General features: G+C 35.1%; 3 protein-coding genes and 1 pseudogene across 3 annotated transcripts in view; 1 reads left to right on the top strand and 3 right to left on the bottom strand.

Moving 5' to 3' along the window:
* Positions 1-9,808: 9,808 nt before the first annotated feature.
* Positions 9,809-26,747, bottom strand: part of LOC132165876 (7-deoxyloganetin glucosyltransferase-like) — an 82,850-nt gene continuing 65,911 nt past the window's right edge. Inside the window, exons 2-3 of the mRNA XM_059576567.1 lie at positions 10,540-10,745; positions 9,809-10,006 (exon numbers count right to left, since the gene is read on the bottom strand). Of these exons, the coding sequence (XP_059432550.1) occupies positions 9,809-10,006; positions 10,540-10,745 (404 nt within the window). The remainder of the gene's footprint in view (positions 10,007-10,539; positions 10,746-26,747) is intronic.
* LOC132166265 (linamarin synthase 2-like) lies at positions 13,101-13,762 on the bottom strand. Its single transcript, XM_059577056.1, has one exon. It carries the CDS (start codon positions 13,546-13,548, stop codon positions 13,174-13,176), a length of 375 nt encoding a protein of 124 aa, XP_059433039.1. The 5' UTR covers positions 13,549-13,762; the 3' UTR covers positions 13,101-13,173.
* Positions 16,040-21,038, top strand: LOC132166725 (phosphomannomutase-like; annotated as a pseudogene).
* Positions 21,773-24,781, bottom strand: LOC132166724 (linamarin synthase 2-like). The gene is made up of 2 exons (XM_059577596.1): positions 24,203-24,781; positions 21,773-22,879 (listed from the first exon to the last, which is right to left on the bottom strand). The coding sequence occupies exons 1-2, from the start codon at positions 24,708-24,710 to the stop codon at positions 21,948-21,950; spliced, it is 1,440 nt and encodes a 479-aa protein (XP_059433579.1). The 5' UTR covers positions 24,711-24,781; the 3' UTR covers positions 21,773-21,947.

Below are 26,747 nucleotides of genomic sequence, written 5' to 3'. Positions count from 1 at the left end.
TACAATTCTAATCAACTATGAGCGTAAACCGCACTATATAATTGGTTCGCTTTCCGTTTGTTAAAGGCTTTAGATGTTTTAGTGGAAATATATTTTTTTGATGTAAAAAAAAATATATAAGATTTTTTTTTTTTTGGAAAAATGAAAAAGTTATGGATGTTTTGTATGAAAAAGTGAAAAAATTTTGTTTTGTAATGATTTTTTTATTTTATTTTAACAATAATAAAAAATAATTTGTGTAATGTAAAAAATAAGAATGTTGAGAAAATGAAAAAATTAGATAATAGTATCAAGTCTCAAAGGCCTTTGCCAAACAAAGCCTAGGAGTTGTTTGTTATCAATTTGTGAAATAATAATAATAATAATAATTAGTATAGAAAAGTAAAAAAATGGTATTGAAAAGTGAAAAAATAAAAAAATTTTGTTTTGTAATGATTTTTTTATTTGAAAAAAAATAAATAAATAAATGATATGATATAAACAGTGAACCATGTTATATAAAAAGTGAGAATATTTTGATGTTGATTTTTTTACCAAAAAAGTGAATAGTATTTAGGAGATAAGGAAGGGAGAGAAAGTTGTTAATGAACACAACTTTTTTCTTGGAATAGACTATTGAACACTTAAGACATCGATTATTTTGACATAAAATGATTTTTAGAAAATATATATATTTATATTTTTTGGTGTTTGGTGTGATGGAGAGTAATGGTCAACATAAAATATTATTCGTTTGATCTAAAAAGTTTCTTTAATTTCGTAAAATAGTTTTCATTGTTTAATACCATAAACCATAAACAATTTTTTGGGTGTTTGGTTCAATAAGAGAGAGTTGTCAATTCCTTATAAAAATGTCCAAGATCTTGTCCACAGGTAATGTGAGACTATTTCTCAACACCTTCCCTCATGTGGGAATAAGTAGTGTGGGCTCTCATTTGTCTTGTGGTAGGCTTTAATACCATGATGAAATTTGTGGGCCTAACTTATCTCATAAAATCGGTTCAATAAGAGAGGATTGTCCATTCCTTATAAACATGTCCAAGATCTTGTCCACAGGCAATGTGGGACCATTTCTCAACACATTCTCTCATGTGCAGGGATATTTTTCCTAGTCCTTGTCACAGGATAAGTAGTGTGGGCCCCCATTTGTCTTGTTGTAGGCTCTAATACCATAAAAAAATTTGTAGGGCTAACTCATCTCATAAAGCCGGTTCAATAGGAGATAGTTGCCCATTTTTTATATACAAGCCTAAAATCTTGTCCACAGACAATGTGAGACTATTTCTCAACACCAACTACATCAAAAAATTGGTCGTTGGATGTCAATTTAGTGTCATTGCGTTAAAACTTGGACCAGTAAGTGATGTGTCATTGTGTTGTGTCCGTATCAAACCTCTTATTAAAAAGTTTATCTTTTGGCCATTTTAATTCTAGGTGGCATGGCTCATTTTAAAATTAATAGATTTTAAACAATAAATTAATATATTTCTGAAAAATAAGGCATGCCACCTATGATTAAAATTGCCAAAAGATGGACTTCTTAATGAAGCCAAGCATTTCTTTTTTTTTTTTTTTTTTTTTTTTTTGTGGAGGGAAAAAAATAGAACAAAAAGAAAATGATGTGGCATCTTGCCACATGAACTTTTATGGATAAAATATGAAGTTTTTATTAGATTTTAGCATATATATATATATATATATTGTGATATTATGAGAGTATATTAGCATTGATTGTAATTGATAAAATCAAATATTCTGATTTGATTTTATCAATCATACCATTTTGTATTATCTCTCATCCCTATAAGTAGAGACCATTTGTATTATAAAATTATTCATTGAATAAAAGCATAATGTAGCTCTTAGGGCTTTATCTGTGGATGTAGGTCATAGACAGAACCATGTAAAATTCTTGTGTCTTATTATATTATTCTGCAGTTTATTATTTGATTATGAATTTCTTCATCGTATCAGAGGTTCAGGCTAACGCCAGATTTTGATCCTGTGGAATTTTACTTTTACTTTATTTTCTTTCTTTTTCTCTTCTCATCGTTTTGTGTCTTTCGATTTTATTTGATTTGATTTTTTTTTTTCTCTCTCTTCTCATAGTTTTTGTGTTTGTTCCTCAAATATATCAAAGAACAAATCGTTCTATGAGTGTCTATATTTTCCTTTTTAATTCTAGTTTCTTTTATCCTGACTCGGTCTTTTTCGATGAAGCAAAAAAAAAACCAGATTTTCTTTTGGCATTCTCCTTTGCTACCCCACGTGAAAAGCAGTGCAGACCCACATGTGTGTCATTTGTATTATTTTCTTTTGGGTTTGTTATGGATTTGAGTTTTGTGCGTTGTCTAGAAGACGGAGCTTCTTTGAATTTGCCAAGATCTGCAGAATCTTCTCTGGAATCCTAGTCGCCGGAGACTTCTCCACCGACCTCGTTTGAGTCGTCTCCTTTAGCCTCCGGTATTAAACGACGTCTTCTCGGGAGAATCCACTTGTTTTCATCCTTCTCTGATCATCGTGGGCTCTCCATCGCCATTGCCTCGGGTGTCCTCCAACTCTCCGGCGATTGTTGTCATGGATTTGGATCTCAATCCTAGACCAGTCGTGAACGATGATGGTTTTGCTATTGCAGTACTAGTTGATTTCATGTTAGCCATTTTTCGTGCTGCATTTTGATTTTATGTTATTTATATATTTACCAAAAAAAAAAAAAAAACAAAAGAGGCTAAGTTGCCCATATTTTGGCCCCTTTGGTGGTCCAGTCATTTGGTCTTTTTTTGACCTTCACTTATTTTTTGCCTTTTGTTGGCCCAATATCTTCGACCTTTGTGGTATTGTTTTAAACTCAGGCCTCTTTCAGCCCATTGTTGGCTATCATATATGGCTCATAGTTGGCCCATTTCTCTTCGGCCTTTATGGTATTGTTTAAAACCCAGGCCAATTTCAACCCATAATTAGCTTTTCATTTTGGCCCATAGTTGGTCTATTATTATTGAAGGCGCATCTCAGATCATCGTTGACCGCCTCCGGTCAACACCATCAAGTGCTGCCATCAGCAGTAAAAAAAAAAAAAATCAAACTCAAAGTTCTAGAACCTTCCACCTTAAGTTTGAAAGAGAATGTTAGAATATATTGTGATATTATATATGGGAATATATTAGCATTGATTGTAATTGATAAAATCAAATCAGAATTAAATATACCTGATTTGATTTTATCAATCCATCCCCCTATAAGTAAAGACTATTTGTGGAGTTTTTATTAGATGGTAATCTTAGAATTACATAATAGAGTTAAATTTCAAAAACAATAACTAGTAATTATGCATGAAATATAGAACATGTCATAGATAGAACTAAGACCATGGTATCTACGCTTAAAATAGTTATACTATTCACATTCTTGTGCCTTTTGCTTCATTGCCTTCCCCTTATCCCCTTCAATCACTTCTTTAACAAGTGCTTCAATCTCATCACATTTTAAATCTTGGTTCACCTCCATCCCAATTCCCCAAGTGGTACAAATGTATCAACAATTCGTTTGTTGGTCAGCAAAAGATGGCCAGCAAATAACAGGCACACCAAAACATATGCTTTTCAATGTAGAGTTTCATCCACAATGTGTTACGAAAACTTATATTGATGGGTGTGCTAGCACTAGTTCTTGTGGGAACCAACTCATTAGCAATCTCCTCTCCTTAGTCTCTTCCAAAAAATCCTCAAGCAAGTTTGCCGAATCTCCCAATACCACGTTCGGCCTAACTATCCACAAAAATGAGTGCTTGCTATTTGCTAGCCCCCATGCAAACTCTTTCAAATGTTGTTCAGTCATCATAGCCACACTGTCATAGTTTATGTACACAATAGATTTGGGTTCCCTTTTATCAAGCCATTGGAGACATTTGGAGTCTTCTTTCCATAACCTTGAACTTAAGGACTTGAGTTGGCTATCGGGCACATGCCGGCCTAGTAAGGGAAGCGGACCTGTAATGTAAATGCAAGGGCAGAGATTGCTTCTAGTACTTAGTATTCAAACTCATCAAATGTGTTGAAGATGATTGCAGAAGAATTCAAGCAATTATGTGTTTCTAATCTCAGAAAATCAAACATGATTTCATTAATATCGGTGGTTCTAATGAAGCTAGGAAAGTCCTTAAGCCGCATGTTTTTCATGCCCAGAATCCAATCGATTGGTGTGTCAAGTGTGCCGTCATCTTTGAAGCTTTCGTCTGTAGCACATGGTGGATAAAAAAAGAAAAGTCTTTATACGATAATTGCATTTTTTTTAAAAAAAAAGTTCATGTTTGGACCAACTAATATGATTTAACAATTAACACAACCATAACCAACAAAACAAAACAAAGAATATTTAACCAAGAGGCATCATGTGTGTAAGTATTTATATTGGCTTAATTCGGTAAGCAAAATGGTGCCAAGATTCTTCTCCAAGCAAGGCCGTCCGAACGCTAGAAGAAATCAATTTTTCCCAAGAGCCTCATCTGCACCTTCGTCTGCAAGCCGTTCGAACAAGATAGATGAACGTGAAAACCCGAGAGCCTCGTCTGCAAGTCGTTCGGACACGCCGCACCAAGAGACAAGCTATGAAGCGATGTCAAAGCGATTTGCCCTAAGCCCCGTCCAGACGGACATACTCCCCGTCCGGACGGCCTTCTACGAGAACTTAGTTTCCCATGTTTTACAAGCCCCGTTCGAACGAGCCCACTTACCGTCTAGATGGCCTGTAGCTTCTAGGTCTATTTTACAATGTAATTGAGTTCTAACTAGATTAGGAGTCTTTAGGCTTTATATATAGATCTCTACATATCTATATAGGTACGAGTTTTTTCATTAGAGAGTTTGTGAGAGGTTGTGCTAAGAGAGAGTTTATATTGTGAGATAAATTGTCCCTCTTAGAGTATTTGTTAGCTTGAATTCTGTACTTCATCGAGAAGTCTATTGGAAGGTTCCGACAAAGGAGAATCACGTGTGAAGAAGATTGTGAGCAAGGAGACGAATTAGAGGCTTGTCGATCTTACATAGCCAAGGACTTGGAAAGAGTTGTAAGTGTTCCCCGTGTCTGTAATCTCGAAATATTTTCTTATAGTGATTTCCTAGGTTTGGCTACCCCAAAGAGGTTTTACTTTTAGAACGATTTCTAAAAAGTTTCCTCTTCGTCACCAAAATCATTGTATTTGATTGATTTACTATTTTGATTATTTTGATGATTGATTGGTTATAGATTGCTATCTGTTAATTCTGCATATTGTGCGTTATATACCTGCATACCATTTTTCAATTGGTATCAGAGTGGGTACACTCTGTGAAGGATTAAATTCCTGAGTGTGATCCTTATTTCTTGTTTAAGATGTCTCAAACCCTCAACACTTTGCCAAATTTTGACGGATCAAATTATGGCTATTGAAATTCCCGTATGAGATTTTTCTTAAGATCTATAGATGTTTGGTCTGTCATTGAATCTGGATTTAAAGCTCCAGCTAAGCCGACAGCCGAATGGTCTAATGTTGAAAAACAAACTCATATGGTTAATGACAAAGCTATGAATGTCCTATGCTTGGCAATTTTACAAACTGAGTTCTCTAGAATTTCAAATTGTGATAGTGCCAAAGATGCATGGGAGATCCTAGAAACTACTTATGAAGGAACTAATCTTGTTAAAGCTTCAAAACTTCAAATGTTAGTTTCTCAATTTGAGGATATTAAAATGTTAGAGGATAAGACATTCAATGAGTTTTTTGGTAAACTTAGTGAAATTATAAATTCCATGATAAATCTAGGAAATAAAGTTTCTAACACTAAGTTGATTAGAAAGTTTATGAGATCGCTCCCAGAAAGATTCATAATAAAGGTCATTGTTTTTGAGTCATGCAATGATCATGAAACCATGAGGATTGAAGAGTTAGTTGGTGCCCTTCAGACTTATGAGTTTTTTTTGCCTCAACCTAGGAAAAATAAGGATCTTGCCCTTTGAGTTCTTAAGAACTCTGATGAGTTATTTGATGAGGAATCACTAGATGATGAGGAACTTGCTTTTATAGCTAGAAGGTTTTATAGGAATGAATATATAATTTCCAAGAGATTTGGAAAACAAAAAGAAAGCACTCAGGAGAAAAATGAAAGAGATCCACGTGATCCAAAATGTTATGAGTGTTCTGGCTATGGTCATGTGCATAAGGATTGTGCTAATCTTAAGAGTAATAAGCCAAGAGACCAAAAAGCCTTCAATATTAGATGAATAGTCTGCTAATGATTCTGATGATTCTAAACAATCAGATGAATAGTCTGCTTCTGATAATGAATCAAAAAGGGTATGTGATCTTCAAAACTCCTTTGACAATTTGATGGAAAAATTTTCTATGCTTAGAAATACAAATTTGAAAATTGTTTAGGATGTTAAGAATCTTGAGCTTGAAAGAGATAATTTGTTGAAATCATTGAGTGATTCATATGTTGTTTGTAATACTCTGAAATCTGAAAACCATGTGTTAATTGCTAAGAATAAATCCCTTCAAAATGACCTAGCTAAATCTAGAAATCACTTGAGTACATTCTCTAGTGAAAAGCTTAATAAAATGCTGCATGTTCAAAAGCTCTCTAGTGATAGATCTGGTTTAGGATTTGTTAAAATTGCTCATATGTCTTCTAATCTTGCTTCTACTTCAAAGATTGTTTTTGTTAAAACTGTGAAAGTAGAAGAAGTTTTTGTTAATGGACATCAAGTAGCTGCTCAGACTCTGCAAGGTAAGAAATGTAAGAAAATTTTGGTTGAGCCTCATGCATCTTACTTTAAGCCTAGAGTCGTGCATCCTCCTAGGAAATTACATTCTCAAAGGTTTGTCCCTACATTGTGAAAAAGTTGGTCACATTTGACCAAACTGTTTTAATTTGAAACATCATGTGCATAAAAATGAAAATTCATTTTCTAGGAAAGATTGTGAGCGTTTGGCCATGATGATGAAATGAGTGTTATCTAGGTTAGATGAGTTCGAAAAAAGCCATACACTTAGGTCACTCAAGTGTGGGTTAAGAAGGATAATACCATTCACCCTTTGAGGGGGAGTGGTAGTGATCTCACCTTATGTTAGGCGAAGTCAATAACATGCCGAGGATTGGTTGTCTTACATATATTTGCATATCCTAGAGCATGTTACTTTTCATTTTACATTGCATTTTTTTTTTCTTTTTTCTTTTTTTTTTTTGTGTGCATTTCTATTTTTGAAAAATTCAAAAAGACAAAAATATTGTGATCTGGTTACCTTCTTCCTTCTTTTGTCTTATGCACCTTGATAGTCCATTATTTTCTCATGCTTCTTCTATGGATTTAATTCATTGTGTCTTAAAATGTTTTTAATATGCATGAGTTGTCAAATTGTTTCAATAGACTATTTTTGTAGTTACCTAAAGCCTAAGCTTATGTGGTACGTTTTGCCTATACTTAAACTTTTGTACACATTTAAGCTTAAATTGAGTTTATTCTTAAAATGTGAGTTGTGTGAGGTAACTATATGAGGATTTTCACTAGTTGTACCTATCAAATTGACCATACACTAGTTGAACCTAGGGCTTAAATATTCCAGCATTTCGCAAAGCATCAATTGTTTAAAGACACCGTCTCATGAAGAAAAATTGTGAAACAAGAAATCAAAATATCATATTCCAAAAGGAATTTATTTCACTGTGTCAAGCTTGTGCTATTTTTCAAAAGAGGAATATATTGGATGAGAGTAGCTACGCCCTAGTATGATAAGGTTTGACTTTTGATTTGATATGCTTGTCAAAACCTTTATTTTGGTGAAACCTTCTCCTCAACTTATAAATTGGTAATTCTACTCAATGAATGGCTTACACACATGACAAGTGTTCTTATCTTTGATTCCTTTATTGAATTCGAGCGGGAGGCCCTCAAGCCATAACAAAGGAAGGTGGGAACAACCAACTTATATAAGGAGGGTGAGACCCTCTTCAGTTATCCAATCATCTTTTGCACCATCACTCTGTCGGTATGTTTTTCTTCCTACCCATCATGACTAAATAGGTGGTTGTACCAATTTGGGTTCCATGAAAATATTGAGCTTCATGGGCGGTTGTACAACCACATCTTGAACTGGGGTGATTGCATTAGTACCTGAACTTTGGTTTTGACAGAGATGGAACTACCCTTTTTATGGGTTTGGAGGATCTTGATCAGAAACACCTAGGGTTGGCAATTTTGATACGACCCGACAACCCAACACGAAATTACCTGGTTTGGGTTTACCCTAAACGGGTAGACCCGTTTACGACCCGTTTATTTTGCTTTTGACTGGTCGTGTTGCGGGTCACCCATTAAGTTTTTTTTTTGGGTGGGTCACGTTTTGTACCTTGAGGCTTGATAGTGATGATACAGCTGTTAAGCATTATATCAATAATGCTTGCCAGCTGATTTTACCCCCAATGCAATGTGCTCCACGTGTCCAACATTGAATAAGCTGTAGATCTTTTTTTTTCTTTTTTTGAAGGGTGCAGATCTATTTTCACTTCATAATAATGCTCCTGCCTTTCTTTATTTGCAAACCAACCCTAGCCGTCTCATTCTTCTACCTTTCTTCTCAGTTCTCACCCCTAGCCGTCTCCTTCTTCTTCATTTCTTCTCAAATTCCTTCTCTTAGGTTTAACTCCTAAGACTAAACCCACACAGCTACACGGCCTACACCAACATGACAACATATCTTTTTTCTACAAAATCATAGAAATCTCCTTAATTCAAAAATGGGTTTTTGCCATACTTTCACGTTGATATGTTCCATTCATAAACGGGTTTTTGCAAAATCATCGAAATATCCTTCATTTAGAAATCATCGAAATCCTTCTTCTGCCATTGAAATCCTTTCTTGCTAGCGGAGACGAGAGAGACGGACCAGACAAAGAGAAAGCAAAAGAGTTTCAAGAAAAAAAAAAAAAAAATAGTATATTTTATTTTAAAAGGGTTAAACGGGTCGTGTCGAGTAACCCGTGAAATTGCCGTGCCATGTCCGGGTTTAGTGGAGCAGACCCGTTAGCTAAACGGGTCATGTTTGGATTTACCCTAAACGGGTGGCGAGTCATTACGCATCGTAAACGGCTCGACCCGCCAACCCGTTTTGCCAGCTCTAGAAACACTCATAGAGGCCCTTTGCTTGCTTGGCAAACACCCTCCTTTACCCATAAAAAATTCAATTGAGTCTAAGCTTTTTATACTATCGATATATTCACTGAATTTTAGGGATTTTCTTGAAACTTATAGTGTGACTAGAAAAATGGGTATTGTTGTGGGATAAAGATGCGAGGCTAAGGTAAATGCTTAATTTATCAAGTGCCAATTTATACGTGCCTTTTATAGGCATAATAGTAAGTCGACTAAGGTGCCAAAAAAACACAAAAAGTTAGCCTCGGGGGAAAAGAAAAGGCCAAAGATTAGAAGGAAAAAGAAAGAAAAGTATGAATGAATTTCCAGTTTGTATAGGAAAAAAAAAATGAAATATAGGATCATTGCTAGAAAAATTCATGCAATATTGTACTGATATTGGACATATTTTCCAATATGATCCATCAGGATACAAATATTACTGAAAACAATCGAGTAAGTACTTGAAAGAAATATAACTTGATGATCATCTTAGAATTACATAATAGAATTAAATTTAAAAATAAAAATCACTAATTATGCATGAAAGATAGAACATATCATAGATAGAGCTGAAACCATGGTATCATAGATAGAGCTGAAACCATGGTATATAGCTACGTAGCACTTAAAATAATTATACTATTTAGTTGCCATATGGACCATAGAGAACCTCCTTAATTAACTTTTCAAAATTCTTGAAAGATGAACCTCCAATATCAGTAGTTTCCACTGCTTTCTTTTTCCATTCTAGTGCCTTTTGCTTCATTGCCTTCCCCTTATTTCCATCCATTCCTTCTTTAATAAGTGCTTCAATCTCATCACGTTTTACATTATGGTTGACCTCCGTTCCAATCCCCCAGGTGGTACAAGCATACCGACAATTCATTTGTTGCTCAGTAAAAAATGGCCAGCAAATAATTGGCACACCAAAACTTATGCTTTCCAATGTAGAGTTCCATCCACAATGTGTTATGAAAACCCCTATTGATGGGTGTGCTAGCACTTATTCTTGTGGGCACCAACTCACTAGCAATCCCCTATCCTTAGTCTCTTCCAAAAAATCTTTAGGCAAATTTGCCAGAGCTCCTAATACCACGTCCGGCCTAACTATCCACAAAAATGGGTGCTTGCTATTTGCAAGCCCCCTTGCAAACTCTTTCAAATGTTGTTTAGTCATCATAGCCGCACTGCCATAGTTTATGTACAAATAGATTTGGGTTCCCTTTTATCAAGCCATTGGAGACATTTCAAGTCTTCTTTCCATAAGCTTGAACTTAAGAACTTGAGTTGGCTATCGGGCACATGTCGGCCTAGTAAGGGAAGTGGACGTATAATGAAAATGTGAGGGCATATGGCAGAAATTGCTTCTAGTACTTCGTATTCAAACTCATCAAATGTGTTGAAAACGATTGCAGAAGAATTCAAGCAATTCTGTGTTTCTGATCTCACAAAATCGAACATGATTTCATTAGTATCAGTGATTCTAATGAATGTAGGAAGGTCCTTAAGCCGCATGTTTTTCATGCCCGGAATCCAGTCAATTGGTGTGTCAAGTGTGCCATCATCTTTGAAGCTTTCATCTGCAGCACATGGTAGATGAAATTATGTTTAGGGAATGTCGTCGAACTCAAGCTCAATAATATTGCAATTTTTACAAACTGAAATCGTGTTGATAAATGACAAAATTGAATGCATGTCCCAATGTCTTACAATATTGAACACTTTTTCATATCAATTTTTAACATAAATTTAAGTCATTAATTATTCCTCAGAAGAAGTTAATTTCTTTTATTTTTTATTTTACCTGCAATTACTATATATATTATTGCCTTGTGTCGCTATTATTTGGTTTCTCCTTCAGAGTAGACCATACATATAATCAGCAACGGAGAATGGAACAGGATATGATAGAATCAACAATTAAACCAATCCTTACAAGACACGTGGCATTGATATCGTTTAATTATCAAATTAATAAATTTTCATATTTTGGCAGGACTTTTCTCTGCAACTACTAGTATTGTGGGGGACATGCATGGTCAGTGGTCACATAACAGTGACCTAACAAGTACAAGAAATGTTCATATGAAAATAATTCTGCATTTCTATTTATTAAATTTAAAATATTATATATATATATATATATATATATATATATATATATAAATTTATTATTTTTTTACTAGCTTAGTTTTTTTAAATCACATGATATAAAAGTGGAAGTGCAGAATTTGGGATTGACTTTATACGATAATTGCATTTAACTAAAAAGAAATTCACGTTTGGACCAACTGAGATCATGATTTGACAATTATTAACACATCCATAACCAACAAAACAAAACAAAGAATTAACCAAGAGGCATCATGTGGTTTGCAATCAAACAAAGAATTAAGCAAGCTACTTTACTCTCCACAAAGAGAGAAAATGCTAAATTCATGAACATGAGGAAGTACATAGCTTGTGGCTTCATGACATGTGTCGTTGGAATGAGATTTCATCTGATTCGAATGAGGACATGATAATAGTGTTCGCTCAGTATAGAGGTCAAAGGGCGTCCGACCGAAAAAGTAATATGTAGTGTGTCATTGCATTCTCGTTCGAACGAGAATTAATCCGTCCAAACGAGATTGCATTTGATAATTTTTACTTCGTTTTTCAATAGAGTTTTAGTTTATGACTCTTTTCTCTCTATACAAACTAAATAAGAACCGCTTAACTTCCAAGTTATGATTTATTTTCATCAGTTTTCAATAAGAAACTCTTTGAGTGTTTCTCTATTTTTCCCACAAATCATGTGAGTTTTCTTGATTAATTTTTTTTTTTTTTCCTAATTGAATAATGAAGGGATTACAGGAAAATATCATTTCCACTCCTGATCCGAAAGGAAGAAGGAGGGGACGATCCTTAAAAGGAAAAAGGGGTAGGCTCCCCAACAATAGACCAAAAACAAACTAAAGCAGTGCGAAAATAATTACAAAACATAGGAAATTGGTCAAACAAGTGACCCGGTCCCCTCAAGGGGCCGCGCAAGGCGGTTTCATAAGCAAAAGGGGCATAGATTAAGGCGAACCTATCTGAACCCCCACTTGTAACTAGCAACAACCGTCGGAAGGAGACTGAAGCGATAAAAGCATTGTTAGAGTTCGAAACCAGGACTGTTGTAAAGCGAAGAACCAACACAAATTCAGTTACAAAAGTCTCTACTAAAGAAACAAACCACTAAAAAACTAAGAGACAGTAACCCACAAAACACAAAAGCAACAAAATACGACAGTACATAAGAACAACAAGAAAGCAACAAAAAGAACAGAAAATAGTAGCAACGGCTGGGGAGCGGAGTTTGGCGAACGCTTGCAGGCGCGTGGCGCAGATGCACCAGAAGGTGAGATCCATGCGCTGGCACATGGTGGTTGGATCTGGCCGGAGGAGGTGGCGTTGAGAAGTTGAGAGGCCAAGAAACGATGTGAGTTGACGCGTGATGGTGGGAAACTGACCGAAGAGGCTAGATCTAGTTTTCTCAAAACTAAATCTAAAAATCCAACTAGTTTTGAGGAGGTGAGCGGCGTTGCACAGTGGTGAATGGACGGCGACGGAGTGGAGGCTGATCGGAGAGGATGAAGGAGGCCTAAGCTCCTAGGCTGGTCGGAGTGCACAACAACAAAAACAATAGGAAAAAACAACAAAACTATGAAATATAAACAGAAAAGAGGGAGTAGGATGGAGAAAAACTCCATATCTTCTCCCCGGAAAAACCTCACTAAGGAGGCGGCTGCTCTCACCAAGGAGATGAAAGAAGAAAAAAACCTAGGTTTTTAAAATTTTTCTAGAGAGAGGTTAGAGCCTCTCTCTCTACCTTTCGATATGTGGTTTTGTTATATCGACTCGTTTTCTTGATTAATTTGTAAAAGAATTGATATCATTGTTATTGTTAATTGTGCGACCCATTACAACCATATTGCTACAAAATACCACGCAAGCTTTAGTAAACAAAAATAGGTAGCCCAACTACATAACTTTGAACGGAATAGTGCCTCTTTCGATGAGTTCATCAAAGCTCAGACATCCCATGAAGCCACAAGCTGAAGAAGTCCAAAGTTGAACCTCAGGGATGCCTAACTCTTTTCCAGCTTCACGACCACAACCCATAACCCCATCCGAAACAATACAAGTGACTGTAGGCATTTGATCAGACGATGAGTTAAGCTTAATCACAAGCTCTTTAAATGGGGCAAAGCAATTCTTTCTTGTGGAATCAAATAGGGTAGGAACATCTTGGGTAGCATCACGGTCGGATGGCGGCAACCCATCTGGTATAGTTTCAAACCGGAAATCCGGCAGCCCCTTTATGTAGTCGGGTCCTTTGGACCCGATTAGTGGCATGTGGTTGAACTTGGTGTTGACAAAGGTTATGTGGAAGCCCCTTGAGTGCAGGAGCTAGCTTGGCTAATCTCATCGTGGGGGTGACATGCGCTTGTGCTAGGAATGGAAGACACACTGCATGGGGTTTTCTGGCTTCAACTGAATCCATGATCTTTAGCAAATTAAGCTCTACGATGGAATCAAATCTCAAGGGCTTTTTGTGATAGCTTCCTTTAGCTTTGTACTGTTATTGAAAAAATGCTTCAATATTAGCCATATGTTAGATGGGCACTGTGATGATCAGGTTGCGTAAATATCTTTCCATAAAAAGTGAACACTTACTGAGTTGGCATTTTGCAAGACAAATCAAATGTCCCTCGCATATTTAGGTCATGTTAATTTTCTAATATCGATCTGTCTTAATTACTAGATGGGCCCTTAGTATATACCCTTAGTGGTTTGGTTGGTCTATTGGTAATGTAATTTCATGGTCAAGAGTTGTAGTACTTCTTGATTCACAACTCTAGGTTGGTTATAAAGTACTCCTTATATACTCCATGGAATGGGTATTAAATGATTCGTTTAATAATTTAAGAAAATGAAATTTTGAATCTCTCTCTCAATTATCTCTTATAAATCACATGTGTTATCCATTCTATATAGCACCTGCCGGCTAAAGCCATGATCAACAATTTTCCATTCTTACCGTTATATACGTTCAATCACTACAAGAAATCTACTCATCAGGGGCGACTTATTAGTGGCGACTGTGAAGTCGACACTAATGCTTACCTATTAGAGTCGATTTTTGAAAGTCGCCCCTAATAGGTGAGTATTAGCGTCCACCTTGAAGTGGACGCTAATAGTCGACCCAAAAGATAAATATTAGTGTCCACTTTACAATGGATGCTAATAAGTCGACACTAATATACTAGCGGGAATTATACCAGAGGCAGAAAAATTATTAGAGGCGACAGTATAACTATTAGTGTCCACTCTTAGTCAACGCTGATAATTTAGTATTAGCGTCCACCAGTAGTGGACACTAATAGTCAAATATATAAATAAAAAAAAAATTAATTGTCCTCAATAGCGTCCACTTTCAAAGTGGACACTGATGATGGAGCATTAGCCTCCACAAAGTTGATACTAAAAGCTCTTATAAAAAAATAAAAAACAAATTAAACTAAAAGCTCAACAGCATCCACCAAAAGTGGACGCTGTTGATAGTGGACGCTAATAATTAAGTATTTTAGTGGACGCTAATGGTATTGTAAAAAAATAAAAAACAAATTAAACTAAAAGCTCAACAGCGTCCACTTTATCATTAGCATTCACTCTCATAGTGGACGCTAATAATTAAGTATTAGAGTGGACGCTAATGGTCTTGTAAAAAATAAAAAAACAAATTAAACTAAAAGCTTAACAGCGTCCACCAAAAGTGGACACTGTTGATAATCATTAGTGTCCACTCTCATAGTGGACGCTAACAGTCTTGTAAAAAAATAAAGAAAAAAAATTAAACTAAAAGCTCAACAGCGTCCACCAAAAGTGGACGCTAATGATACATCATTAGCGTCCACTCTCATAGTAGACGCTAATCCTCTTGTAAAAAATAAAAAAAATAAAAAACAAATAAAAGTTGAAGATTATAGGTTCAATTGAACATCTAAAAATGATAAAATGTCCTTTATACCCTCAAAACTTTTAGAAAATTATAAATTTTCTCTTAATTTGAAATTAAAATTAATTTTAAAAAATGAAAAAATAAATTAATTTCAATTTATTGTAGTCATGCAACAAACTTGACACAAATTGAAGATTCGATTTAACATCCGATCAATCCTAGTGAATTAGTTCGATTGATCGTGATAAGATCAAATGATCGATCAAACTTGATACAAATTGAAGGTTCGATCAAACATCTGATCGATCCTAGTGAATTAGTTTGATTTATTGCGATAGGATCAAGTGTCGATCAAAATTGAAACAATTGAAATTAAAGGTTCGTTCAAACATCCGTTTGATCTTAGTGCATTTGTTCGACCGATCATGATAGAATCAAATGATCGATCAAACTTGAAACAATTGAAATTGAAGGTTTGATCGAATATCCGATCAATTATAATGAATTATTTCGATTGATCGTGATAAGATCAAATGATTGAAACAATTGAAATTGAATGTTTGATCAAACATCCGATTGGTCCTAGCTAGTGCATTCGTTCGATCGATCGTGATAAGATCAAATGATCGATCGTAAAAAAAATAAATATTTATTTTTTTCTTTTAAATATAACAAATTTTTCTATTAAATTAAAACGCTTAGAAAAATTATTATTATTTTTTTATTATAAACTATAAGCCACCACCCACTGAAGCAAGAAATGGACTATTCAAATATTAGGTGCTTAATTATTCTAAAAATTTTGTAAGTATAATTAAAAAAAAATCCTAAATAGCGGCGACCAATTTTGTTGCCGCTGATTATGCTCAATTTTTGCGCCAACAAGTGGCGCGCGCGGTGTCTGAAATTTTCGAACCAAAAATTTCAGACACCGTGTTTTTTTCCCCAAACCCTCAAAAACACCAAAATCCCTCAAATTTCTGAAATTTCTGCCTCTCCCTCTCACTCACCTCCCTCATCACTCTCACTCTCACTCTCGATCTCTCTCTCTCTCTCCCTCACTACGGCGCTCGTCTCTCTCTCCGACAGCTCTCTCTCCGGCGCACCTCTCTCTGGTACGTACTCGATCTCTCTCCACTCTCAAATCTCCCTCACTTGTTCATTCTGGGACACTCTATGAAAAGGATAGACAAACATTGTTATTTAGGCCATATAAATAAATTTTAAGACGACAATTATTTGTTGATTGCTCAATACCGATTATTTAGGTCATATAAATCTTTTTTTTTCCAGCTGGGGCTTGGGGTTTGGGGTTTGAAAGAAGATATATATGCTTTGAAACGTTTACAAGGTTTGGGGTTTGGGTTTTCGTTTAGGTAATATGGGATGTTCAGAATTCTCGGGCTTTAGTTACATTTTTGGGTAGTTTTGCATTGAATTTGTGGGTTTTGTGCGCTGGGATTGTGTATTTGTGTTTAGAATTCAATTGGGTTTTGTGTTTTGAGTGGCTGTGATGAAAATTTGAGTTTCTGGTTCGGTGTGTTTTTTTTTCCCTAAAGTTTAAGTTTTGGTGGTTTGTGCTGGTGTTATAGAGGAGAGAATGCAACTGGATTTTAGAAGTTTAGCCTGAATTCCTGGGTTTTGGTCAATCTTTTTTGTTTGTTTTGATTGAATTTGTGAGTTTGGGTTTAAAATTCAACTGGTTTTTTGAGTGATTGTGTTGAATTTTTTTAGCTTTTTGGCTAAAGCTTGTTTTGGTGGTGTGACAGTGGAGAAGATGCATTTCTAATTTTTTTTTTTTTTTTTATTATTATTTTTTTATTTGGGATGGTGCGCTGGCTTTAGAATAAGTTGGGTCTTATGCGTTTTGGTCATCTATTGTGGATACGGTTAGTTGTCTAGTTATTAAAGTTTTAGTGGTATAATGGTGGTGTCTTACATAATTTTGATGTTGTGATATTGTGGATTTGGTGTTGCAGAAAAATATCTTGAGCGAAATGGCCATCAGGAATCCTGGTTTAATTTCTTTATTTGATGTGGATGGGACCCTTACTGCTCCAAGAAAGGTACCGATTTTCTTCTCTGATTCATTTTGCTTGCTAATTTTGTTCCATTGTATTGTTTATATTATTATGGTCACAGCAGCATAGGATATATGTAAGCAAGTTGTTATTTCTTAGATTTATTGCATGGAAGTAACATTTCCATGTATCCGCTCGAAATTGTCTTTGATGCATCTTTTTCCACTCAAATGCTAGGTGGTCACTCCAAAGCTGTTAGAATTCATGCGGGAACTTCGAAAGGTAATTGCTTAGCTATAAGAGGGGATTTTATGGGACTCTTTCTTGTATTCTCTTTTACCAACACTCAGAAGGCATTTGATGAGAGATATTTCTGGCTGCAGGTTGTGACAGTTGGAGTCGTGGGAGGATCTGACCTTATTAAAATATCAAAGCAGCTTGGGAAGACAGGTTTGCTCTATCTAGCTCTTAGTCATTGGCTCATAAGAGAAAGTGAAATGAGCTAGGAACCCAAAATCTGTTTGATTATTCCATTTGTTTCAACATGATCTAAAAATATACTTTGGTTCTTAGCTTTCAAATGTATTTTTCATGTGAATATTCGTCATGAACCTTGACAATCAAGCATTATATTTTCTATGGATTATAAATGAGTTTCAAGTCTAACCTTTATAAGCATTATCTGATTGGTTTTCAATAGTTCTCAAAATCAGGGCCAAATGCAGTTGTCTACTTCACAATTTTTCATATGTACATGACTATACTATTAAGTGTCTCTTTTCTCTTTGCAGTTATTGATGACTACGGTTATGTATTTTCTGAGAATGGTCTTGTGGCTCATAAAGATGGGATGCTTACTGACACCCAGGTACTGTTTACAGCATAAACCCAGAATACAAAGAAAGCAGTAACATTTGAAACTGATGTTTATAAATTTAGATATCCACAAGAGACTTGAGCTAGAAGTGTCAAGATGGTTTTATTTAACTTGGTATGCTAAGCTTCAAAAAGCAATTGATGCTTGTATACTAGTCCTTTGCTGACCTTTAACCCTTCCCTTTGACTTGTAATTTGCTCAGAAAAAAAGAGTCCTTTGCTGACCCACTGTGTACATCCCCCATGGAAGTGTTTGTTATTCTGGACAATTATGTATCACCTCCTGGTCATTTTGTTATTACACATTACCTAAGTTTCAAAATGCCTTTGGGTTGGTTTTGGCCTTTAAGGTGCTTGCCAACTATAAATTGTTTCCTTGGGAGTTGTAACAAAACTTTATTATCTTTTGCATCCTTGTTTCTTAGTTTGATATATATTACCTTGATGGGTTTTGTTTCTTCATTTGTCCAGAGCTTAAAGACATTTCTTGGAGAAAAGAAACTCAAGGTAATGACCTTCCTGTGTTAAATAAACAAACTGTTCAGTTTCTTATTTGGAAAATGCCCAATGTTTTATACTCTTAGGATACCTAGGATGGGTCTCTTGCACTTGTCCTTACATTCTCAGGGACTAGAACAGTTAATTTCTCCCATACATGCTTGCTTGCATGCAAAGAACTCTTCAACAATGACTAGAAGCATGTTATTAGTTGTTCTTCTGCGAGCCTATAGTAATAATTGATAGTGAGAATGGCTATGGGTGTAGGTTATAGAGTTGTATGGTAGACTAAAACTCTGTACAAAACATTTTCTAGCATACTATATTTATCAATTCCTTGTCCTGATGGATTGAAAATGTGCAGGAATTTATCAATTTTACACTCCATTATATTGCTGACTTGGATATCCCTATAAAAAGGTTAGTGTTATGAAAGCCTAAATATGTTCGTGTATGTATTTTAAGCTTGGTAAGATTTCCTTTTTATATATGTTTTTAGGGGAACATTTATAGAGTTCTGAAGTGGCATGGTCAATGTATCACCAAGGGGGAGAAACTGCAGCCAAGAAGAAAGGGATGAATTTGAAAAGTATGACAAGGTAAAGAATCTTTGGTTCTTTTTGTTTCCCCACCAAAATATCAAATTCTAAATTATTCTGTTATCATAGAATAACTTTTATGCGTTTGGGTATGTAATGTGGAAAAACACATGAAAATGTTGTTTCAGGTTCTCAACATTCGCCCGAAAATGGTTTCTGTGCTTCGTGAGAAGTTTGCTCACCTTAACCTGACATTTTCAATAGGAGGGCAAATAAGTTTTGATGTGAGTCGTACTTAAAGATTATACTTTATCTTCATTATGTTGTGATGAGTCTTGATTTGGCAGTAAATCAGAAGGCAAGTGGAAGTGCCATTGAATCTAATTTAGGTGCATAATTCTTGTAACAGGTTTTCCCTCAAGGTTGGGACAAGACATACTGCTTGAGATACCTGGATGATTTTCATGAGATCCATTTCTTTGGTGACAAAACTTACAAGGTTAGCCCTTTAGTCTCATCATTTATCTCTTTTGATTATTCTGATAAGTGATTTTGTTGCTTTTCAATATGGAGTTATGGTTCGATCCTGTTATATTGGACAAATTACTCCTTAGTCTCTCATAAGAGAGATGTAGATATACATCCTGCATGACATAGGGGTTCACGCATTTTATTTCTTATTTTTGCATATACAGAAATCCTGTAATTCAAAATGTTGATAATCTTTTTATGAAACTTGGTGGTATTTTCATACTTCAGCCTTTAAATTTTGGTCGATCAACTCTTTTTGGCATTTAGATATATATATTTTGCTGCAAGTACTTGGCCACCTACAATTTTAGCCTCGAAATCGACCAGTAGTGTTTTCATACCTATTATTTACCGTGCTTCACTTTATTCTTCCTTTGTTCATACTAATGGAAGAGTTTTGGTTTTTTGTTCATACTAATGGAAGAGTTCATTTAAATGTATCTCAGGTAATTTCAGTTTGCAGTTAACATACATAATTTTGTTGGGTTTGAAATACTGTCCAATTTGAAAAATTAGTTGTTTTCTTAGTCGATGACCATATACAACTTGTACAATAGGGACTTTCCAAATAACCCTACCATTCATGACCCAATTCACATCAAAAAGGGAAAAAATAACACATCATATCTACAGGCACTGTATGAAATAGCTTCAATTTATGTTGATAAATGCTAGTGCATAAGCATGTAATTGTGGGATTCGGGTTTGTCAACTAAATTGCTACATCGAAAATAAATCACCCATTGCTGCTCGTCCTCTATTTTCAGCACAATTATGTATTGCATCAATGCTATTCTATGATTCACACTTACATGTCACCCTATTAATGTAAGAGTTGTTTGAGTGTGTACTGGTGCTTGTTTGGCAAACCTGCTGATACAAACAACTAAAGAGGTCTCTGAAAATAGGCATTTACTTTGATACCCATTCTGTTAATCTGATATTAATTCTATCAATTCAAATTCATTGCATTTCTTTGGTCTTTGGATTATAACTGTGTTGTGAATATTCTTTGTTCCTTAACTTGCTTGCTTGATCACAGGTTGCTAGTCTTAGAGGATCTATAAATTGCCTTCAAGAGCAAGCAAGTTGCAAAGTTAAAGTTCCTTCGGTGGCAGTACCATACAAGCTTTCTCAGCCTTTTACCCTGAAAATGTGTCCTAGTCCACTTAAGGTTGGTTCTCAGAAAGGACTATTTCAAACCCAACAAAACAATGTTTTCTTAGTTGTTATCTCAGGTAATTTCAGTTTGCAGTTAAAGATAAAGATTCACTTTATCTTTATTAAGGTTTTGGACATTGTGAATTGTAATGTTCATATTTCTCTTATTGGCAGACTGAATTTTTGTATTTGTAATCATTTCACTTTAGATTTTTCAATTTGATAAGCAATATGCATGGCTAGAAACTTTTCGTTGTCTTTTTGGTATTCTTTTGTCATGACTTTTTTATTGTTTCTTTTCATTAGGATCATTTATATATATTTTGAATGACCTCATCTTTTAAAATTGCTTTTTTTTTTTTTTTTTTTTTTTAAAAAAAAATAATAATAATAATAAAACATTATTAGGGACAAATTGACCCTAATAATGTTTTATTTTTTTTAAGAATGTCAAACCCATTTAATGGACGCTAATAGTACAACCATCAGCGTCCACTTTAGTTTAGACGGTGATGGTTATTTTTTTTTTTTTTTTTTGGATCATTAGCATCCACCTTAATGGACGCTAATAGTCAACCATCAGCGTCCACTCTACTTTGGATGCTGATGGTTGTTTTTTTTATTTTTTTTTTATAACCATTGGCATCCACTTTGAGTGGACGCTGATAGTGGAGCACTAGTGTCGACTTTGTCTTCGTTGACTCCAGCTTCAGCGACAAAAATCCACGACTTTTAGCGTCCACATTGTCGATGCTAAAAGTAATCATTAGCGTTCACTTATAAGTGGACGCAGATAATCACAAAGTTGATCATTAAGGTTGGACGATTAGCGTCCAACCTATTAGCGTCCAAAAGTCGACGCTGTTGTTAACAGTGTCCACTTTAGGACTTTTAGCGTTCAAATAATGTTGCCCCTAAAGACTTAATTTCTTATAGTGAATATCCCATTTGTTTTGAGTCATTCCATTAAGTAATCTAATACTACTGGAAAATAGTCTAATAATTACTTGAAAGTAATATAATTTGATGATCATCTAAGAATTACACAATAGAATTAAGTCTTAAAAATAATAACAAGTTATGCATGGAAGATAGAACATATCATAGATATAGCGGTAACCAACTAACCATGGTACCTATGCTTAACAGAGTTATGCTATCCAGTTGCTATATATATGGACCATGGAATGCCTCAATGAATCTTTCAAAACTCTTGTAAGATGAACCTCCAATATCAGTAGCTACCATTGCTTTCTTTTTCCATTCAAGTGTCTTTTGCCTCATTTCCTTCCCCTTATCTCCTTCCATCACTTCTTTAACAACTGCTTCAATCTCATCACGTTTTACATTATGGTTGACCTCTGTCCCAATCCCCCAGGTGGTACAAGCATACCGACAATTCGTTTGTTGGTCAGCAAAAAATGGCCAGCAAATAACAGGCACACCAAAACATATGCTTTCCAATGTAGAGTTCCATCCACAATGTGTTACGAAAACACCTATTGATGGGTGTGCTAACACTTGTTCTTGTGGGCACCAACTCGCTAGCAATCCCCTCTCCTTAGTCTCTTCCAAAAAATCTTCAGGCAAATTTGCTGAATCTCCCAATATCATGTCCGGCCTAACTATCCACAAAAATGGGTGCTTGCAATTTGCAAGCCCCCATGCGAACTCTTTCAAATGTTGTTCGGTCATTACAGTAGTGCTACCATAGTTTACGTACACAACAGATTTGGATTCCTTTTTATCAAGCCATTGGAGACATTTGAAGTCTTCTTTCCATAAGCTTAAACTTAAGGACTTGAGTTGGCTATCGGGTACATGTTGACCTAATAAGGGAAGGGGACCCACATTGTAAATGCAAGGGAACAGGGCTGAAATTGCTTCTAATACTTCACTTTCAAGCTCATCAAATGTGTTGAAGATGATCGAAGAAGAATTCAAGCAATTTTGCAGTTCTGATCTCGTAAAGTCGAAGAAGATGTCATTAGTATCAGTAGTTCTAATAAAGCTAGGGAGGTCCTTCAGTCGCATGTTTTTCATGCCCGGGATCCAATCGATCAGTGTGTCAAGTGTGCCGTCATCTTCGAAGCTTTTGTCTGTAGCACTTAGTAGATAAAATTATATTTGGAGAATGTTGTCGAACTCAAGCTCAATAATGTTGCAAATTTTACAAACTGAAATTGTGTTGATATATGACAAAATTACATGCATGTCCCAATATCTTGCAATATTAAACACTTTTTCATATCAATTTTAAACATAAATTTAACTTGTGAATATCATTAATTATTCATTGCTTTGGGAGAAATGGCTTTTGAAATCCACAACATAATCAACAATGCTCATTCTCATCTCTCTAATTTTGAATTCTTGATTCTCTTATTTTTTATTTTACCTGAAATTACTATATTATTGTTATGTGTCGCTAGAGTAATGCTATAAGATTAGAGCTCTTTTAAATGTGATATAACTTTTAAAATTTTCATTGAATTTAAAATAATCATTATTAAATTGTTCATATATTAATAGTTTTAAAAATTACATCAAATTTTTTTTAAAAAAACATTTAACTTGTCAGCTATTATTTGGTTCTCTTTCAGTCTCGGTCCCAAAACATATCATCACAATTAACTGAGAATGAAACCGGATATGATAGAATCAACAATTAAACGAATCGTTACAAGACACATGGCACTGTTATTGTTTAGTTATCAAATTATCATATTTTGACAGGACTTTCCTCTCTTCTGACCGGGGAAGAGCAACGACTTGTATTGTCTATTTTTGGGGGACATAATTTTGATGTAATTAATAATTAAGTATGAGAAATGTTCATATGAAAATAATTATTTATTTCTATTTATTAAATTTAAAATATTAGATATAAATAATTAAATTTACTATTTTTTCACTAGCTTAATTTTTTTAAAAAAATTATATTACATTACAGTAAAAAAGTGCAGAATTTGGGCTTGACTTACATTTAAATAAACAAAATTTTATGTTTGAACAAGAATTAATGGTAATTTTATGTTTGGCCACTATATAGTATCTATAGTGTTTCATAACATTCTCATTCGATCAAGAATTAATCAGTCCGAACAGATCGCGGCCGATCATTTTTATTTTTTATTTAGTAGGGTTTACTACTATTTTCTCTTTACAAGCTAAATAAGGATGGCTTAACTTTCAGGTTATGACGTACGTGTTTTCATTTGTTTTCAATAAATAAATAATAAAAAAACTCCCCAAAATTTGGTTTTTTCTCTACTTTTCCTACAAATAATCGAGTTTTCTTAATTTGTAAAGAATTGTAATTCCCATTATTGTTAATTTTGAGATCCATTACACCCATATTGCATCAAATTAAGTAGTACACAAGCTTTAGCAAACAAAAATAAGCCCAATCACATACGTACCTTTGAATGGAATAGTGCCTCTTTTGATGAGTTCATCGAAAGTCAAGCCTGCCATGAAGCCACAAGCTGCAACAACACAAAATTCAACCCCCGGGATGCCTAGTTCTTTTCCAGCTTGACGACCAAAACCCATAAAAACATCCGAAACAATGCAAGTGACTTGAGGCACATGAGACGTTGTGTTAAGCTTAATCACAAGCTCTTTAAACGGGGCCAAACAATTCTTTCTTGTGGAATCACATAGGGCCGGGACATCTTGTGTTGCATCATGGTCGGACAGCGGCAACCCATCCGGTATAGTTTCAAAGTGGAAATCCGGCAGCCTCTTTATGTAGTCGGGTCCTTTGGACCGGATTAGTCGCACGTGGTTGAACTCGGTGTTGACAAAGGTTATGTGGAAGCCCCTTGAGTGTAGGAGCTTGGCAAATCTCATCATGGGGATGACATGCCCTTGTGCTGGGAATGGAAGACACACTGCATGGGGTTTTCTGGCTTCAGCTGAATCCATGATCTTTAGCAAATTAAGCTCTACGATGGAATCAAATCTCAAGGGCTTTTTGTGATAGCTTCCTTTAGCTTTGTACTATTATAGACAAAATGCTTCAATATTAGCCATATGTTAGATGGGCCCTGTGATGATCAAGTTGCGTAAATATCTTTCCATAAAAAGTGAACAGTTTGTCAGTTTCTGAGTTGGCATTTTGCAAGACAAATCAAATGTCCCTCACATATATTTAGGTCACGTTAATTTTCTAATATCGATCCGTCTTACTAGATGGGCCTTTAGCATACCCTTAGTGGTTTGGTTGGTCTATCGGTAATGTAATTTCATGGTCAAGAGTTGTAGTACTTCTTGATTCACAACTCTAGGTTGCTTATAAAGTTCTCCATATATACTCCATGGAATGGGTATTAAATGATTCATTTAATAATTTAAGAAAATGAAATTTTGAATCTCTCTCTCAATTATCTCTTATAAATCACATGTACTATCCATTCTATATAGCACTTGCTGGCTAAAGCCATGATCAGCAATTTTCCATTCTTATAGTTACATACGTTCAATATCCCATTTGTTTTGAGTCATTCCATTAAGTAATCTAATACTACTGGAAAATAGTCTAATAGTTACTTGAAAGTAATATAATTTGATGATCATCTAAGACACACTGCATGGGGATTTTTGGCTTCAACTGAACCCAAGGGCCAGTTGGAGTGGCGCCGAGCCACCCCCATGGGGCCATGGGGGTGGCTCGGCGCCACCCCAATCAGCCCTTTGGGGTGGCTGAAGCCACCCCTAGGGCCCCAAGAGGTGGTTCGGCCATTTTTACGGCCAAACTCCAAAAAATTTGTTTTTGGATTTAGCCCCAAGGGGTGGTTAAAAGGCCCCATGGAGTGGTTCGACCACCCCTAGGGCCAAACTCAAAAGAATTTGATTTTGGGTTTGGCCCAAAAGCCATTCTCGTGGCTGGGTTAGGGTGGCCGACCACCCCCTTTGGGGGAAAATGGGGGTGACTTATTAAATTAATTTTATATTTATTTTTTGAAATATATATAATATTTTATTATATTTTTTGAATGGAACATGTGGCGGTTCAGATTAACAAAAAATAAATAAAATTCAGTATTTCTCCCACTATTGCTGGATCCAATCCATCATTTCTTCTCAAATTGCATTTTAGACCCTTGATATTTGACAAAATTGCATGTCCGGGTGTGTCGGTGATCCAGCAGAGATTCTGTCCTTTCCACTGCTCCATGAATCAGACTTTTGTTGTGGAAATGTTAGAAGGACCACTGCTATCGCTAAGTCATCAGAGGAGCATTTACAAAAAGCAGATTTTCACGTGGCTTTGTTCTCTTCTGGCAGATTTTCACATGGCTTTGTTCTCTGTTTGGTAATGGGGATGAGGTTGGCCCAAATACTGTTCATCACCATTTTTCAAAAAAATTAACATCAAAACATTTTAACTTTTTCACTTTTAATATCAAATCATTCACTTTTTATTATTATTCAAATAAAAAAATCACTACAAAACAAAATTTTTTTTCACTTTTTTATACCACTTTTTCATTTTTTTTACACCAAACATTCTTACTTTTTTTCACATCAATCTACATCAACTACAATGTTTAGGCCATCCCATTTGCCAAACACCCCCTTAAAAAAATAAAAAAGTGGTATGAAAAAGTGAAAAAGTTTTGTTTTGTAGTAATTTTTTTATTTGAATAATAATAAAAAGTGAATGATTTGATATTAAAAGTGAAAAAGTTAAAATGTTTTGATGTTGATTTTTTTAGAAAATGGTGATGAACAGTATTTGAGCTAACCTCATCCCCATTACCAAACAGAGAACAAAGCCATGTGAAAATCTGCCAGAAGAGAACAAAGCCACGTGAAAATCTGCTTTTTGTAAATGCTCCTCTGATGACTTAGCGATAGCAGTGGTCCTTCTAACCCCATTACCAAACAGAGAACAAAGCCATGTGAAAATCTGCCACAAGAGAACAAAGCCACGTGAAAATCTGTTTTTTGTAAATGCTC

Source organism: Corylus avellana, chromosome ca11 (genome assembly GCF_901000735.1).
Source record: "Corylus avellana chromosome ca11, CavTom2PMs-1.0".
Classification (NCBI taxonomy): Eukaryota; Viridiplantae; Streptophyta; class Magnoliopsida; order Fagales; family Betulaceae; genus Corylus; species Corylus avellana.
The sequence above is the reverse complement of the archived record's forward strand: the minus strand, read 5'-3'. Positions and strand labels throughout refer to the sequence as shown.